Here is a 19,835-nt window from a genome sequence, read left to right as displayed (position 1 = left end):
GAGATGACAATGAAGTGGGGTTGGGCTGTGACAGCTGTCCTCCCTATCTGTCCTCACCCAAACGACCGACTTTCACAAGTAAATTATTAAGTAGATACTAAGTGGAATTGTGGCACTTCTTTTTTATCAATAGTAGATGTCAAGTGAAACTTCTTTGTCAATTAAATACTTAGTATGTAGAAATAGTATACACCAAGTAAAACTTCTTTTTCATTAAAATAATAGTGCACAATATTTTTTTAGACGGTGTAACGTGGGAAAATATTTTTTTGTTTGATTTAGTTTACAATTGGGACTATTCACCAATCACATTAAAGTGTAATATTTAAAATTTATAATGATTCAGAGTTTACAATTTTAAGTCTTAAATATTAGAGACTAGATTATAAATCCTAAATAAAATTCAAGCATTAAAAACAACAAATGAGCTAAAGTGTGATTCTAATGCAATCATGATGGAATTATTGGCAGTGAGTCAAAATGGTGTAATTTTTTTAAAATTATAATTCGATTTATAAAAAAGATATTGGGTGCGTGTTTGATTCATAAGAAAGATATTGTGTGAGCGTTTGCGTACGAATGCTCGAAATAATGTACAAAGGCTATTTCATCGATGCACGAGGTTTTTGGCTTCAAACGAATTATTTAGTACTTAAAACTAAAGGGGTGTTCCCAACTCAGATTTTAATGAATTTTAAAATCCATAGAATTAATCCAAATCCAAGAAAATTGGCTGTAATTCTCATTAGATTTGTTATGTGTATTCAAATATATTAAAATTCATCACTTAATGAAATCTATGAGTTTTTTTAAAATACCTGTATTTTATTAGAATCCATTAAAATTCGAGTTGAGAACACATTGATTTCTTTAGAATCCATTAAAACCTCCTATGTGCTACTACTATATCAAAAAAAAAAAAAAAAACTGTTGTATTTGATACTAACTAGCCCTATAAACTTCCCAAATTTGCACACAAAGTACACAACTATTACGAAAATTCTATATGTACCCTACTAAATACTCAATATAACCTCCATGTAAATATTTTTCCCTAATATTTCCCCTTTTACACCAAAAAAAAAAAACCCCACCCACCCACATGTACTAGATAAACAAAATAGGGTTAATTTCATTTCAGTACCTCAAGTTTGCTTCAAATTTCAATTTAGTACCTCATGTTTAAAATCTTGCAATGTCATACCTCATTTTTCCAATTTGTTGCAATGTCATACCTCCGTCAGTATCACTGTTAAAAGATCTCTTCAATGATGATGTGGCACTTACGTAGCACTCCCACAATGCTGACTGGATACCACGTGATCTGACAACATGACACATTATGCCACATGGCATAAAATATAATTTAAAATCTAAAAATTGAAAGAAAAAAAATTAATAATTACGTGCCATGTTTCTAGATTTTTAATTATTTTTATGTCACGTGGCATGACGTGGCATGTTATCAGACCACATGACATCCAATCATCATTGTGGGAGTGTCATGTAAGTGCCACATCAGCATTTAAGAGAGCCATACTAACGAAGGTATGCCATTGCAACAAATTAGGAATATGAGGTATGATATTGCAAAATTTTAAACATGAGGTATTAAATTAAAATTTGAAACAAACTTAAGGTACTGAATTGAAATTAACCCAACAAAATATATGCACAACAACCTATTTAACAAATAAAATTATAAAACTGTTATTCTTGATTTGGAGATATGCATGAATGTATTATGTACATGATAAATGCAAATTATATGTTAAATGAAATTACAACATTTGATTTTTCCTTATGAAAAAGTCGCAACAAGTTCAATCATAGTCAACTCAATCAAATAGTTTGAGAAAATGTGGGGCCTTGTAGCTCTATTGTTTTAAGGTAATGGTTCGAAAAATTTACAAAGGTCTCCATCTCTCAATAACACTATGGAAGTATGAATCTATAGAAAAGAAAAAAAAAATTCACATAAATGGTTTACCAGAAAAGGAAAATAAAAAAACATTTTATAAATTAAATAGAAAACCGTTGGGCTTATGTAAAAATCAACACAAGAGGGTTCATTAACTTCATTTCATAGCATCATGTCATGGAAAAATTATAGGGTATAGCTGATATATTGTCACGTGGTATAACCAATCTAACGTGTAAGAGTATTATTAAACGATGTATTTATATTTTGGCTACAAAAAAAAAATAATGTATTTATATTAGTAGGGTATAGTATTAATAACATCCACTCATATTATAACACATAAACTACTTATACTACGTGTCAATATATCAAATATACAAAATAATTTTTTTAGGTTATAACAGTCCCAATTGCAGGTGTACCTGGGATTGAGATTTGTAGTGGGCCCGCCCCATACATATGGATTCACATGCCCCAATGATGGAAATCAATTACTGGCAAGTGGCGACTGACTTTAACTATTTAACATACTATCATGCTCTACAATAAAGTATCATATTTCATAATTTCAATATTCCATGAGTTTCATTATGGATAATGAACTGTTCCTTATTATTATTAATTTTTTTCTTTAGAATTGAATCTAAGCCAGTTCTCTTAAAAAAATAAAAAAAGGTAGTGTCTATTGTAAACTTAGGTGGAACAAGGCCTTTACTAAAAAATTATTTTATATAACCATAATACTATACGTGGTATATATGTCCTTTTATATTATAATATATAAATTTTTTATAGTATATAACGGTATTACGATTATGTAGAATAATATCTTCAACTAAAGATAGGTGGAACTTCCTTGCAAAAAATAAAAAATAAAAAAAATAAAAAACTTCATCTATTATTATTTGTCCAATAATATTTTTTTCTATTTACCTGTGAAAAGTTTCATTCGAATCTCCCTTTTATGCCCTTTTATATACACCAACATGTCACTACTAGATTTAGTAGCTTGAACAAAAAATCTAATTGAAAAGGCAAAGTATATTATATAAGATGTGTAAATAAATTGACTTCTAAATTGGGAGTGTGTCAAAGCAAAAGAAGGAGAAATCGACTTGTTTAGTTTTTTTTTTTGTGCCTTAATATAAAGGGACTTAAAATTAATAAAAAATTAAATAGAATTAAGTGTGCAAAATCTAAATTGAACTAAAATAAAGTGACCGACTTATTAACATTGAAAATACAAGTTTCAGAGCATGTTGCTGAAAAAAAACTAAATTGTAAAAAACAACAAAAAATATGGTGTCTAAAAGCAACTGTAATTCTTCTCCAAACTAAACTGTAATTCACATTCAACCTTTTCCCAAACTCTCCCCAAAATTTTGAGATTTTCCTAAAATTTTTCTCAATTCAAGTTAGATGGATAAGATTTCCCAAATCATATTGTGTCAGATTTTTAAGAGAAAAAAATATAAATGGAAGTAAATATAAAGAGAATAAATAAATAAATGATATTCATGGGATAAAATGGGCATTTCAAAAGATATTTGGGGAAATTTTTTTACCCTAGCATTGGAGTACTATAAGTTTAACTTTGACTCAAATATAACAAATATATAGGAAAATTATTGGAATTGCACTAGTGTGTTGTTAATGAGTGTTGGTTTATTTGAGCCTAATTCTACATTTCCACGAGAGGGCATCAATGAAATATCTATCGAATTAATTTTCTTTTTTAGGATCAATTCTTACAATTCTTTTGCACTTTCTCTGGTACAAAATCAAATTATTCTATTTCTTAATTTGTACATTCTTAGTCGTTGAAATATTAGGTTTTCAATATACAATAATTTATAATTTTTATAAATTTTTTCTTACTACATTGGAGGGAAACGAATAATTAACTTATTTATAATCCTAATCTATGACCCATGTTTCCTCACCAATTAGATTAATCTTTAAGAACTTAATTTTAAACATTCGTTAAATCTTCAATAAATGGCTTGAATTCACATAATTATTTAAATATTAATCTCTCAATTAATCACTAGAATTTATGATTTTTTAAAAGATTCTGAAAATCTTCATTTAACCGCCTAATCACATGTGACGTGGAGAGAAAAGAATTTTAGCTCCAAAAAAATTTCAATTAGTTAATGTGGTTTAAGATTATTCGAAATTAAGCAGAAAATAGGCGCGTACATTTGTCACTCTACGTGTAAAACACAAATAAAGCAAAAACGTGTCGATTTAGAAGTCTGAGTTGGTTTTAGACTCTCTCAGCACCCAAAAAATATTATAAAAATATCGTCTCTCACAAAAACCCCTGTATAAAACTACAACCTCTCCAAATCTCCCACCAAACCCATTTGCGAAATCTCCAAGAAACCGAGTCTCCTCACTCATAAGCAAAACAAAAAACCCAGCACAGATGTTTCAGGAAACGCCGCCGTCTTGGCCGAGTTTGACTCAGTCGGCGTCCCTCTGGACTCGGCTTGAGGACAAGCTGTTTGAGGATGCGCTGGTCCGGTTCTCGGAGGACTTGCCCGATCGGTGGGAGAGGATAGCCGAGCAGGTGCCGGGCAAGAGTTACCAAGAGGTTTTGGAGCACTACGATACTTTGGTTCACGATTTGCGGGAGATTGACTCGGGCCGAGTTGAGTTGCCGAGTTATGCTGATGACTCGATGGCCGGGTGGGACACCGCCAGTGAGATCTCTTTTGGGTCCAAGCTTAATAAGCATGGTGGCGAACCCGAGAGGAAGAAGGGGACTCCTTGGACCGAGGAAGAACACAAGTAATTTCTTAATTTTCCTTTCTATTTGTTTGTGTTAATTTTTGTTTTTGTTTGAATTTTGAGTATTTATTCGGTTGCTGAGAAAAAGAAGTAATTGGGAAGAAATTGAACTCATGGGTTTTACTTTGAATTTTGTTTAATCGAAAAATTCAACTTAAAGAGACAGTATTTTGGCTATATATATGGATCCTTTGATTATATAAAATGAACGAAGAAAATGGTAACTCGGGTTTTGTAGGGTTTATTGTTTTTGTATCTAGGAGTTGTAGAATTCTCAACAATGAAACGCTATGGTTAGACAAAAAAAAAAAAAAAAAAGCTCTTTTGTAAAGATTTTTCTTTATATTTCTTGGTTTCTGATTCCAATCTCCACACCTTTTTTTTGCCCTTTTGCCTGGCCTCTTTGCTTGGATGTTGAAAAATGGATCAAGAACTTGTGTTTATTGTAATTCAAAATTTGAAGTCAAATTACTTAGAGAAGTGTATTTGGCTTACATCAGTGCATTTATTTGCTTATTCAAAATGTTGGTTCACTAAGTTTTCCTCCATTTTCTTTGTTGTCAACCGATGCTTATTGAAATGCACTAGAGTCTATTTTGCTGTTTTTTAATTTAAGTTTGTTGGATATCATGAAATTTTTCTTGGCAACTGAAACAGGGAATTCTACAGTTCATTAATCCCATATTGGGTCAATAAGTCCCTATTTAGGAGTTTGGATCTTGTGTATTGTTAAAATTAGAGTGTGATTCTGTTGCTGAAATCATGTGTGAAAGTGCTGTTCTGTATTGTGTCTAAAAGTATATTTTAGACAACCAAATTTCTTAACAATTTGATGTTTGGCTTTTAAGATGACAGATGAAAAGACAAACGAATGAATCTCTTGATTTGGGGTGTTGAAGTAACTCAAATCGCAGTTTGGTATCTTAAACTGTTTTGAAAAATTTTATTCCTGATTTCATCAATAAATACCATAGCGAAAACAAAAACTAGTTTTCAGAAAGAATAACAAACGGGGCATGTGTTTCTCACTTAATACAAGCTTTAGAATGTTTAAGCTTTCAAACTGTTGTAGACCTTTTAATTTTAAATAAAAAAGAAGTTTGCTTGCAAACCCACAAAAGTTGATATAAATGTCATTAGTTTTTAGTGACAGGTCCTAGAATCTAATGAAAATTAAATGCTTGTAAAGTTGCCATTATTTAGAGCAGAGAGTTCCAATTTAATGGCATTTGATTGCAAACTTATGAAGTAATTGTTTAAGTTTTCATAATTGAATCTTTTTGACGAAATTCATTGATATGTAGCTTTAGTCTCATGATAAATCTTTTTTTGTTTTTTTTTTTGGTTGTTTATGATGCAATTACATGCTTATATTCTCTGTACAGTTTTCCCTCCCTGCGTGGATAGTTCTATGCAGCACTACTATAGATTTAACAATGATGCAGTAGTGTTGGAAAAATCCTAATACCAAATTACACTTTTGCTTGCTAGCTTGGACATAAGGTTTTGGCATCTGATTTAATTTCTGTAACAGGTTATTTCTAATCGGACTAAAAAGATACGGTAAGGGTGATTGGAGGAGCATTTCAAGGAATGTGGTTGTGTCAAGAACACCAACCCAAGTGGCTAGCCATGCCCAGAAGTATTTCCTTCGCCAAAGCTCAGTGAAAAAGGAAAGGAAAAGATCAAGCATTCACGACATAACCACTGTAGAAAGTAACTTGGTATCTGTGCCTGCTGACTGCAATTGGATTCCTCCACCTGGTGTTCAAGCTCAACAGTCTCCCACTTTGGAACATTTGAATCCACAGAGTCATTTGCCTGACCAAGGCGGTTCATTGGGATATCAAGATTTTGGCTATCAGATGTAAAGATGCTTTACAATCACATGCTACATACTCTGTATATAGAGGAATTGCCTACACTGAACAGTCCAATTTGTAAAGTTCTATATGTTTTTTGTTCTGCGTTAGGCTTTTAGCCCATAGTTGATAGGAACATTGTGAAGTGAATTTGACAGTGTAGGTTATGCTTTGAAAGTCTTTTGTGAAGAAAAAGATGCATTAGTTGAGAATAGTGGGATCAGTTGGGAGATTATGATTAATTGATTCAACAGCAAAATAACCTCTTTCTTTCTCAGTGACTATTTGTCTGCATGTGTTGAAAGTTCTTATTTGCATTCTCAACCTCCTATGTGATATCTAAATGTCTGTTGTAAGGTCAGATCCTAATAGACACTTGAACTTGGAATTTCTACTTGTCCGCCTGGTCGGCATATTGAAAGGTAAAAATTCACAGTAGCTTAAACACTTGCTTCCGAGCTTGAATTATCTATACAATTATGTATGTGTTTTCTTACCGTTCGATTTTTCTGGATGCAGTTTACCATGGTAGAGGCATGTCACAAACAGACAAGTAAGGTTTTATGTCCTATAATTTGTTCTAATACTTTGATTGTTAAGCAGCATAGAAATATTCAGAAGCTCTATATGAATACACATATAGATTAACTCAACCTGAATGCGAAAGGTGCCTATTTTTAGTTTTCAAATTTGGTAGATACTGTGAAAAATTTGGTAGATATTGTGAAAGAAGATAAGGACAAGAGGTGTAAACTAAAGATTAGTCGAATTTATGAAAACTTACTGGTGAACTGCTGTATATGAAGCTTTGGTGAATAGATACTGTCCAAACGAAAAATACAGAAAAAGAAAATAAAAATGGGATGATGGATGGTAATGGCAAATTCCTTACAGTTTGGTTATATTGCTTCTATTAAAGGATGTTGAAATGCTGTATTAGTTTCCTTCCTCTGCCTGCAAATTCCTTGCAGTCAAATCTGTTTAATTTTTCTTTTGTTGAAAATGGTCAGGTGACAAGCACGCAACATAAAAGAGTATAATAGTAAATTTAAACTCAAAATATTAATTAAAAGAGACTGGCATATCCTCCCCTCTTGTATACAACCTAATTCTACTATAGCACCACCCAGAGAACGTGCAGCTTGATAAAGTAAAGGTGGTGCACGAGTGTGCTACTGTAAGTACTCTTTTGCATGCCTTCAATTCAAAGTTTCAAACTCATTAATTAACCTCATTGATAAGTAGTCACTAATTTACTATTAGTGGCAGAATTTTGGGAAATTTACAACAATGAATATGTGGATTTAAAGGCTGAAACCCAACTGTACAGGAAGAAATTTTCCCTAGTTCATTTGATCATGGAGGTACGGGAAGACAATGAGAGAGATGAGATAGAAGAGAGAAGAGGGAGAGAATTAAGCTGGCAAAATTTTCATGTGCCTACAGGGGCAAATGTGTCAATTCACATTAGATGAATGGGATTTAGTAATTTAGAGTTAGAAATGTTGTATGAACTGGGGTTAAGCTAGTTGGTTGAGGACAAAAGCTCCTCCCTACACACACCCTCTTCCTTTCCTTGTAATAAAAAAAAATCTAGAAATGTTTTTTTTTTTGGGACGAAATGTTCAATTATGGAACGACCCAATTTGGTAATATCTATGAAGATTTCTTAAAAGCGTTTCTTTTGGATATAGGATTGAATTGTATCCAAATGGGTCAAAGGAATGTGGGTTTTGTGCATTTATCAGAGACACAATCACACAAATAAAGAGATGAGGGACTGTATTTGAGTTCAACAATAATCCAACAGAAACTAACGTGGAGTGAAATGTAGCGATTGGGGTGGGATTGGGGGTGTGAAACTGAAAATGGGTTTACCATCCATATGAAATTGGGGTGAGAAATCCAAAAAAATCACAGAACATAGCTCCTATGATTTCACCATCCATATGCCACACATCATTATCATCAAAAAGACCCGGAATGGTGTTACAACGCTTTTTGGATTTAACCCTCTCATGAAAGGGAAAATATTTGGGGCCTCAATGATTGTCTTAATTTGTGCCTCAATCTTATGTGGCAAAATTAATTGGTATACATCACTAATTAATTTTATGTGATTATACGCATCACTATTAATTTACAATATCAAATTAAAATTATTTTTTATTAAAAGACGATCTTACCCATCACAAAACCAATGATAGTAATTCTTACTTGTATTAAGATTTTATATTATCAATTTATTATCTATAATTACTCAATACAATCAAATTGTTGTTTAAAGAATTGAACGTTCTTCATCTCCATCAAAACCAAAAAAGAAAAAAAGAAAGAAACTGCAACACATGGAAGGGGGAGGCTCTATATATCTATCCAAGTCTAACTTAAATCAATGTTTCTTCTCTTCAATAGTCCAAAAAGCATGCTTCTTCTATCAATCAATTTATTTTTTCTCTTTTATTTCATAAGTATTTGGTGAATTGGGGTTGGGGTAGTTTTTTGGTCGAAGCCTCTTCAACTAAAACAGCCTAACAATAATGGCGCGCTCTTTTGGTTGCAGTGGTATGCAAAACTCTCTGGGAAGCAGTTCATCAAATTCTCCTTCTTCTTCGTCTTTGTTGAGTTAAATTCAATCAGAGCAAAGATCCCATTCCACTATTATCCCTCCTAGTGTTGCCTTCCTTGTTCGAATCTACTTCTATTAAATAAGGAAATGCTAGCTTTTTTCTGTGATGAAATCGTTTGTTTTTTTTTTTTTTCAAAGATCTAGCTATAGGTTTTTCTAATTTTTGGATTTTTAAATCTTAATGTTTTGTAATTTAATTTAAATTTTGTAAGAGTTAAAAAAGGATAGATAAGTCTTTAAAAAGACTTACATAGCAAATAATTATGAGTTGTAAATAACAAATTTAAATACTGTAATTGACATGGAAAATCTATGTTATTGAGACACCCTAGCACTCCTAACTTGAATGAATAAGATGAGAAGAAATAGATTAGTCATAAGAAGAAACTTATCCCTTTTAATCCAAAAAAAATGTTGGTATTATTGACACAAGGGCATGTCAATGACCATTTGGTCCATTGGTGACACTCGACTCTCCTTTGTGGGAGGAGGTCAAAAGTTCAAATATCATGTACAACAATTGTTACTTAAATAAATAAAAAAGACACGTACCATAATGTTTTTTAAACCTATACGGCCTAAATTTTGGGGGTTGTCTCAATTGTCAGTTTGTCACCAACAAATTAAAAAATTGAACCACATTACCACCAAAATTAGAAATTTGTCTCATCTTCTAAGAAGCCTCAAATGATGCAACAAACAGAAAAATGTGTCTTAAGAAGATAGAAATACCCTTTAGAAAGGGATCAAGTGCGAAACACGTGTTATATTTTTTACGGAAATTCTAACAAAGTTAGGTTTGGATCCCACATTACCACAAATTTTAAATTCGATCAAGTGGCAATGTGTTTCAATTATTTTTACTTATTTCTTAGGTGGCAACTCCTCAAAGTTTGGATGGTGTAGGTGTAAAACACCCTATGCATATATATTTATACATGGCTGTTACGTACTGGTACAATATTTATGTGATTTAGTAGGGACGAGTGGATAGGCCGGCCAGCCTTGATCTTCTTAACAGTACCAACATCAGTCTTAAACGCTTTGGCCAGAATCACATCATCAATTCCAGTGGCGAAAACAGAGGTTGGCACAGCAACTGCTCTAGCACTTGCACTTCCAAAGGCTGCAATGGCAGTGGCTGTCAATTGAGGATGTGAGTTATACTGATAATGGACCAAATCCTTAGGAAACAGAAACATGTCTCCAGCCTGAAGCTTTTGAGTGTACAGATTGTTTTTCGTGTCGATCAAGCCTACTTCCAAGCAACCATCAAGAAGGAACATGAGTCCCGACGCGTCGGGGCGAGTGTGAGGTGGCAAGAGTGAGTTTGGAGGAAATTGAAGCACTGCATATGACACACTCTGGCCGTTAAGAGCAGGGAATTCGACCACGCTTGCTTTTGTTGCCTAGAAGGTTTTGGCCGGAGCATGATCGAATATTCCACGGAATCCTGTGTATGTTAAAAAGGTTGAATTGACTTGTGTGGTGTTGTAATTTGGTGGGACTATAAAGTCTGAAATGATGTTGGGGTCACTTGCTAGGGATCTTTTGGAGGTGGCCATGGCAAGTACTAATAGCACTACTACCAAGTCCATGAATTTCATAGCCATATAAATGGAATGGAATATTAATTAGTTGAGATATATCTACTTAATACTTGTTCTGGTTCAGATTAGTTATTAAGTTGGTATTTATATGTTTTTCTAGGATGATCAGTATCTAATGTTGTCGGTCGATGTTGAAATTTTCCATGTTATTTTTCTGTTTTGTTCTTGTTTGGTTGTATGGAAAAGCCACATGCCCGACAGCGAAAAGAAGAAAAGATAAAACCAAGAGCTTGGAATTAGGAGTGTATATATAATTATATACTACCTACTCGATCAATGCTAAATATTGACTGAACTTCTTAGGAGTGGGGATGTATAGGGATGGGAATTGGGAATTGAGTTACAACACAGTACGTTCATAACATGGCAGCATTCAGATAGCCAGCTAAGCTATATGGATAAGTATTATGTTCCGAGCTTTGACTTAACAGCAACATACAATGGGGTATATTCCAGTACAGTACGTCTTCTATTTACACCCCACACTAAAAAAGAAAGGATAAAGGCAGTGACGGATCTAGAAATTTTATCCCGAGGGGTCATAGTGTAAAACCCAAAGGGAGGCGGGAGGTCGTAGACGGGTGGGGGCTGGCCGGCAGCGACTTGCAGGCGGGTGGGGCGGCGGCAGATGGGGCTAGGTAAGGGGTTAGAGTTTGAGAAAATGTGAATTAAGGATAAATGGTGAACACTCATCGGGCTCCTATTTCAAGCTTAAAGAAAAAAAAAAAAAGTGAAGAACGCCTCACAACAATTCAGACATTTCATCGAACATGTTGTGGGCGTGCTTGCAGGTGGTCATTCTAAGGGGTCAACCCGACGAGTTTGACAAGGCTTTTCCGGCGAGCGGGTGGTCAGGAGACCACCCTTGTCCCTTGGTAAATCCATCCCTGGATAAAGGTGGAACTCACGTCAAATTTGTGAAAATTAATTTTTAACGTCACTTGATTTCAGATGATAGATTGCAAAATGGGAGACTAGCACAAAATAGGCTTTCACATTCAAATTTTTTTTTACCTGTGATTGTAGCACAACACAACATGATATGTTGACGTAGTGTTATCTGTTCACTTAAATTAAATATAATATTGTATAACTTTTAAAGGTATTGTTTAAAGTTTAGGAATATATATTAATAATTGTACATTTATTACAAGTTAAGTAAATTAATAATACTATATCATTTTATCACGTAGTGTTACAATCAAATAAAATAATTTATCCTTCCACATCATGTGCTTTTTACTTGTATTTGGGAGAAATCCAGTCCTGTGTTTGATAATAGTATAGAACTTATTAATAAATTAATAATTAAATGATTGTAGACTGTGAAAGTAATTAACAATATAAAGTATAAACAAGTCCCATAACAAAAAGTAATTAATATTATAAACATATAATATACATGTGCAAATCACAATTCTCATCTATCCGCTAGCTGCACATTATAATTTCTCGTTTGATGCATAGATTAGCTATGATAGAATAAATGACTAGATTCATGTGTTTAAGGAAGAAGATGAGAAGAAAATGGATTAGCTATGAGAGGAAACTTATCCCTCATAATCCCACCATTTTGGAGGGGAGGGAGATTGGAAGGGATAAGTTTTTCCTTCTAATTAGTCCATCTCATTTTTCATCTTTTTTATTGAATACACATGATTTAGTCATTTATCTTATCATATCAAATCCTATGCATCAAACCAGAATATATATTATCAATAATTATAGTGTTCCCAAAGTATACGGTATCATGGCCACACGCCTTTGGCCTTGTTTCTTCCTTCTGCCCTCGTGAAGTTATCGTAATAGGCATTTGTCATGACATCTTGCAACTTTTCACAAAACTCCAACTTTAGTGCATACCATATTCAAGGGAAAAAGTTATATATGATTATATTCAGATCGAGTGTCCAAAATGAAGACCGTTATTACCCAAGTTATGAGAATTAATATATGGAAGAATCCAACTTTAGTGCGTACCCATATTCAAGGGAAAGTTATGAATGATTATATCTAGAGAGTCCAAATGAAGACCTTTATTACCCAAGTTATGAGAATTAATATATATATATATATATATACAGGCTTCTTCTATTGAGGTATACCTCAACTTATTTATGTTGAGGTATGACCTTGTTAGGGCCCACACGAGTCATTTTGTGTTGATCCGAACCGTTCGCAAGGATCATCTTCATTGATAGATCATCCTTGTAAAAAATTAGCCAAATCGGAAATCATTTGTCTATTTAAATTTGATCAAACAAATGAACGGTTTCATCAAAAATATTTAATTCGTCCATTTATTTGATCAAAGTTAGATAGGCAAATGATTTCCGATTTGGCTAATTTTTTGCAAGGATGATCTATCAATGGAGATGTAAAAATTGAACGATTCGTGTGGTCCCCAATAGAGTATACCTCAACATAAATAAGTTGAGGTATACCTCAATAGAAGGAGCCTGTATATATATATAGCTATTGGGAGCTTAAAAATCAAGATGATCAATATTGAGAAATTTTGTGAAATAACCCTTTAATACTGGATTTACTTTTTTGACTCTCAACTTCAAAATTAATCTTTTTTTTTTTTTTTTTTACTCTTTTGACACTTTTGGTACCAAACTATCCTTTATATAAATATTGTGTGAAAGGCATTAATTGTGGCAACCAGATTTTCGCTCACATTTTCCTCTCACATCCTCGATCACCTCCTTGATCCCTCTTCCTCTCCAGCGACACAACCCTTCGTAGATTGAAGAGTTAAAAAAAAAAGGATGAAGTTGAAGAGTTCTTGCAAGTAGTAGAGAACGAAGTTGTCTCTCAACTCCCACCACATATCCGGCATGTCTCTTGACTCCGATATCCTCCGACGGTGCAGGTGGACGAAGAATTGAAGTCCGTCCTTGCAATCTTCTATTCTGGATTTTGTTTAGTTTTGAAATCTTCTTTTCTCAGTTTTGTTTAGATCTGCAAGTGGGTTTATTAAATCAGATTTCTTTTATATTTTTGCAAATTTCAGATGATAATGGATTTGTATTCACTAACAATGTGTTTACACCCAAATTTGACACCTGTCGTTGGATGTAATTGTGGAAAATGGCAGGAAATTAAGATAATTACCATTAATTATTCTAAGAATTTTATTGAGATTTTGGTAGATTACTGAATATTAATTATGCAGTTTACTTGGGGGTGAAGGAAAATCAAGAGAGATATGGTGCAATTAAGAAAGGATTCTGAAGACTTGATGACCAATGAAGCTGATTTCTACTCACACAAGGATTGCTCGGCACTAGGTTGTAAGATTCCTATAAATACATCTCTTCAAGAAGCACAAATGACCTAATTAATTGTTAGACATATTAATTGTTTCACTAGGTTGTCAGACTTATATGTCGGAGACGGTGCACTTATATGGTTTCACGAGGGACCAAATTAATTGTTAGATATGTGCTATAAGGCCAATCCATGGATAGCACACAACATGTCCTTTGTATACATATTTCTATTATTAAGGCCAAAGTTGTCTTTTATGTCATATCCTCCTTATACAGATACATATATGTATATCCATAAAAGAGTTTCATGGTTTTAAGGGAATAATATCCTAAAAAAGTTATGAACATGAGACTTATTTCCAATTTAGTACTTAAACCCTAAAACGTTCTTGGTCGTAGGATTGATATATGGAAAATATCAAATTTGGCAATTATCAACATGATCTATCTCTGTGTATGACAATATCCCTTAGTACTAGCGATTCGCTGTGTATGACTTAGCATAATAAAGTTGATGTGATTCAGTTCAGAATCCTGAATTCCATAACTATAAAATACGACGACTTTGAAATGCAACTGACTGGAAATTGATGTGAGGGACTGCATATGAAAAAACAGTTCGGAAACCTTCAGAGTCGTCTTTATTGCTTATCAAGAAACTACTCCGTTACGGGAAAACAATTTATGGTAATGTAATAAAAATCACACAATATGTGTTCTCTGCAAGAAATTAGGTGTCTTTTCTTGATACAAAGGAGGGTCATTGTACTATTGAGGTTTTGTAGGTTTCGTTATGGCTAAGCAAGATACAATACAATACAATATCATTTTTTTTATAAACCATAAATCATACTATATAGTAACCAACCCGACCTCTCATTTTTTTATACTATAGAAATCATAATCCTTTCAACCATACATAAACTATTCAACCATACACTACTACAAATTGAGATATAGAGCAAACACATTTACTATCTTCTCTTCTCTGTATTGAAAATTGACAGAAGTAACAGTAAATTAAACCACAAACAAAATATATTGTCCAAAACAAAAATAAATATAAGCATAATTAAAGTTAAACATACATTTCATTTCCATATAGCTAACGTTCAATGTCTAGGACAATGATATTCCAAAATTCACTAACTCCCAAAATAAGTTCATGATGATTATCAACTATTATCTATCAACCTCACCCAAAATGATTTCCTATATTTTCATCAAGAATCTATTGCATAGAGTCCTGGATGAATGCATCAACAACCTCCACCCACTTTATGTGTACCGTATCAATTTCCATTTGAGTATACATATTTGTTTCCTTTAAACTGCATTATTTAAAGAGAACTACAATTAAAAAAATATCAAATTTGAATAAAATAGTAGTGCTATATCATCTAAAATTAACAAGAGAATACCATTATATATGAAGCAAAACAACAAGTTTATGTACTGATTGGAATGTGTATGATATCAAGGAGTCCTTGTTATACCTATTGATTAATCATAAGTACTTTTTAGCAGTACTACTGCTCTCTAGATTGTATAAGTTACTAATCAAGCGATTGGTGCAGGGAAAAGTCATAAAAAAAAGTAATCAGGATGTTGACATATCAGAAAACTAATTAATATCAATTTGCTGGATAAAGTAATTTCAAAAATTCAGTATCATGTTTTCAAGAAGCGCAATAGTTTAAAGATCCTACGATCAACTTCTAAAAACATAGTCTGGTTGTGCTGTCATTCGATTGGTTCAGAAACTGCTATGCTACGTCTCCTTGTTGGTAAACATTATCATGGTGCACCTCCTGACCTTATTTTTTCCTTCCTTGAAAGTGAAGAATTGAAGATAGATTGAATTAAAGTACTCACTACTTCCACTGATTATATTTAGGTAGTAACTATTGGTTATTTGACAATCTCATTTTTCTCAATTAACTCATACTGTTATAAAAGTGTGTCATTGGATGTTTACATGACATTCAATTTTTTTGTTTTTGGTTAACAATGTTTTTGGTTAACAACTAAGTACGTCCCAATAAATTAGTCATGAGTTAATTTTGACACAAAAATCGTTACGGCTAAACAAGATACAATACTATCTATTTCATCTATATTTGATTGACTTATGTGGTAGTTATCATAGCGAACAAGAAATGATGTGGGCAAAAAAGTGAAATCGATGTCACTGATCTCGAGGCGTCATTTCTCCGCCAAGAGTCTATGCAAGTGTAAATCTTTCTAGACAATCCTGCAATGATGAAGGCTACCTACCAACTTCCAGACACAATTTCATTACTCTCTCATACTGATTAGATATGTTATTGTAACTGAAACATGTGACTTATGAAATATTCCAAAATTAGAAAGAGAACACATGCATTAGAAGGAAACTGAGACAAGAATCATACTGAGACATGCAATTATATGTAATTTTGTGTTTTAAGATAAATAACCTTCGACCTAACTTTGCCCCTAAAGATATGTAGTGGACGGTTGTTGTATCCTCAGAGGTTAGAGAAACAACATACCTTCTCTCCACCGAACCGATCAAGACATCGGGATTGCATCAGCAACTATATCCAGTGCACAAGAAACTATATCCAGTGAGCAAGAAACTATATCCGGTGTGAAACATACCTCAAAAATTCGTGAACATCTTCTTGAGTACTTTGGCCGAGGTTGTTAGGCAATGCAGAAAGAATAGAGACAAGTGAAAAAAACTCTGAGGTCGACCTTAGACCTGGCAATATGTATTGAATTAATGAATTTTGGGCTGTAATTTATTTTGGATTTTACAATTGCATTTTGGGTTGTAATTTATTTTGGAAATTCTGTAATTTTGGGCTGTACAGTCTGTAATTTCTGGAGTATTAGAATGGAAGATTTATTAATTAGAATTTTAATAGCTAAAAAAAAATTAGAATTTTGTTTAAAAAATAATAGTTTAATTTTTAAACGGGTGAAACGGGTCGTGTCGTGTTCACCCGTTTATATGCGGATCGTGTTCGTATTGGGGTTTTAGTAACCCATATCTTAATGGGTCGTGTCGTGTTGACCCGTTAAGCTTAACGGGTCGTGTCGGGTTTGACCCGAACCCGCAAAACACGACCCGTTTGCCAGGTCTAGTCGACCTTTGTATTTTTCTGAAAAACAAAAAAAAGAATAACTGTTTAATGAATGAGAAACTTTTTTTAAACAAAAAAACTAATGGGTTTAAGAATACATACAATCTCAGCGATGACCCTTTTACAAAAGATAGGCAACGAGTGATCTAGTTTTGGAGAGACACTAAAGGATTACATTCATAAAATAGCTGCACATAAAAAGGGGGAACCAAGTATGATAGGAGTTTCAATAAAAAAAAGGCCAGCATCTGTGGACGAGTGTTAGTTAAAAAAAGGGATCTGCTATTCTTTTGCAATTTCTAGCTAATCTCTTGCAATTTATGTGTGATTGCTATGAGATTCTTCATTTGTTTGTGATCATGCTTGGAATTTGAAGTTAATCGTTGTTTAGGTATTGTTTCTGTGCTTTTTCTGTTTTGGTTTTCATGTAGATGATATTTTGTAGATTTGTTTCGATTTTGTTGCTTAGATTAAGTTTTTGAATTTTTTTTTAAAGTTGATTAATTGGTTAATTTGTGAAATTAAAATCATATTTTTGTTAAATTTTTTGTTTGAGTTGTGAAGTTTCTAGCTATGTTCTTATGTTTTAATTTGGTTTTTGAGGTTTGTGTTGATTGATAGATTATGATGTTTTAGGAAATTGTGGTTGCATTTTAGGTTTTTCTATTTTTGAAGCTTTTGTGTAGTTTATATTTTCTTGTTTCTTGTTTTTACTAATATTTAGTTTTTGGTTCAACCTAAAGGTTAATATATTTTCCTAAGATAGTATGGTGCACTTATATGTCGGAGACTGTGATGTGAGACCAAATTAATATGGTTTCACGAGGGACGGTGAAACCATCATTCACACTAGGTTGTTAGATGCACAATCATTCGACACTAGGTTGTCAGATGCACATCTCTTCAAGAAGCACAAAGGACCTACACAATCTCTTCTCCAACAGCACAAAAATCAACAAATCAACCAATCAAGCAACTCTTGCAACCAAATTCCTCAAGTTCTTCAAGCAAACAATTTTCTTAATTAGTTCTTAGGATTTTTCTTAGTCAATTTCCTTTGTTTTTTAGCTCTGCTAAGAACGACTTTCTTAGTATTGATTTCATAATAATTCTAGTATTTTGTTCAATTCTCAATCAATTTCCATCGCTTTTGATTTTTCTTAAGATTGTTCATGCTACTAAAGTCCTTTAGATCTATTTCGGCGCAATATCTTATTTTCATTAATCTTTTGTATTACTGCTTTTTGGCCGACAATAGTGGGATGCCCGCAAGCACCCAAAGGACGAAAAGCTCTACTTGATTCACGGCCTTCCATCTCTAGGCCGTGACGATTTTTTAGGGTAACATAATGATTTCTATGTTATGAGTTTGTGTTCTTTGTATCTTGTTTGCCCTTTTTTGGGTTTCAATGAAACTAATTCATGGTAAAAAATAAATATGAAACTTACATTTGGAATTCAAATGAGTTTTTGTTTTCAACACCATAAAGCAAGATTTGGGATACTGATTGTTCACCAACAATAGATCAAGTTCCAGATCTGGAATTTCGAAGTAGGTTTTGGCGATGAGCGACAAATTTTCTTCGTTTCATATATGAGTTTTTTCATTCAGATCTAGATTTGACAATGGTGCTGCACATATGGTCGTCAAGTCGTCGCCACATTGTCGACATGGCGATGGTCCGGGCGACAAACCTGGCGACTTAAATGGTGTTTTGGTCCCAAAAGAGTAAAAAAAATATTAATTTTGGAGCTGAGAGTTAAAAAAGTAATTCAAGTATTAAAATGGGTTATTTCACAAAATTTCCCATCAATATTCAACTTGGTCACAAGCAACAAAAGTAGTACTTCGTAAACAAAGAAAGCCGCAAAACTGCAAAAGTGCTATTTTCATTGCACCATTAAGGGTCAGCAAATAAACTCTCTCTCTAAGAATTTGGGGTCAATATATAGTCACTAAGATTTTTCTAAGACTCAAGTACAAATATATTCACCAACTATAGGGGTTATTTCATATTAGTTCTCGAACAAAAAAAAAAATTTACAAATTCATGCATTAACTAATAGAAACTTACAAATTAAAACATGCATGTCTCTTAGAATTTCTGTCCAAAAAACTGTTAAATATTATGTGGAGTTGATGTGACTTTTTAAATAATGTGCAGACCTTTTTCATGCCATGTGGACACCAAATAATTAAAAAGGAGAGCAAATTTCTCTATTAAGCTTCAGTCACATGTCATCGCGCGATCCATGGTAACTATATATAAACAACTATGATTAATTATTATTTATATGTCTATTAAAATAGTTGGATGTTAAGATATAAAAATAATTTAAGACAAAAAAAAAAAAAAAAACCCTCAGCCCCAATCATAGGAACCCCATCATCTCGGTAGCCCCTCCCATAACAGCGACGACATCTAAACCCTACTTCGGCCGACCACCACTCTCCCATTTCTCTTTCACTCTTTCTATGTTGTTTCTTTTTCTCCTCCTTTCTATCTCTCTAGTTATTCTTCAAGTGAAGGGCTTGATTCAAATTAATAAGGAGAAATCAAAGCTGGAGTGGGTTTGTTCAATTGAGTTCAGTTATCAAATTTTT

At 33.1% G+C, this 19,835-nt stretch overlaps 1 protein-coding gene and 1 pseudogene across 1 annotated transcript; one reads left to right on the top strand and one right to left on the bottom strand.

Moving 5' to 3' along the window:
- The first annotated feature begins 4,225 nt into the window (after window positions 1–4,225).
- LOC147291365 (Duplicated homeodomain-like superfamily protein) lies at window positions 4,226–6,970 on the top strand. Its single transcript, XM_086235548.1, has 2 exons — window positions 4,226–4,720; window positions 6,255–6,970. Exons 1-2 carry the CDS (start codon window positions 4,356–4,358, stop codon window positions 6,589–6,591), a joined length of 702 nt encoding a protein of 233 aa, XP_086091674.1. The 5' UTR covers window positions 4,226–4,355; the 3' UTR covers window positions 6,592–6,970.
- Window positions 6,971–10,143: 3,173 nt separating this feature from the next.
- LOC147291364 (putative germin-like protein 9-2) lies at window positions 10,144–10,824 on the bottom strand (annotated as a pseudogene).
- Window positions 10,825–19,835: the final 9,011 nt, after the last annotated feature.

This window comes from Dryas octopetala, chromosome 3, assembly GCF_963921425.1.
Source record: "Dryas octopetala chromosome 3, drDryOcto1.1, whole genome shotgun sequence".
Classification (NCBI taxonomy): Eukaryota; Viridiplantae; Streptophyta; class Magnoliopsida; order Rosales; family Rosaceae; genus Dryas; species Dryas octopetala.
The sequence above is the reverse complement of the archived record's forward strand: the minus strand, read 5'-3'. Positions and strand labels throughout refer to the sequence as shown.

Excerpts from the sequence above, each read along its gene's own strand:
- LOC147291365 (XM_086235548.1), top strand. The coding sequence starts at position 4,356 with ATGTTTCAGGAAACGCCGCCGTCTTGGCCGAGTTTGACTCAGTCGGCG. Across the intron at positions 4,721-6,254 it reads TGGACCGAGGAAGAACACAA|GTTATTTCTAATCGGACTAA; the intron begins GTAATTTCTTAA and ends TTTCTGTAACAG.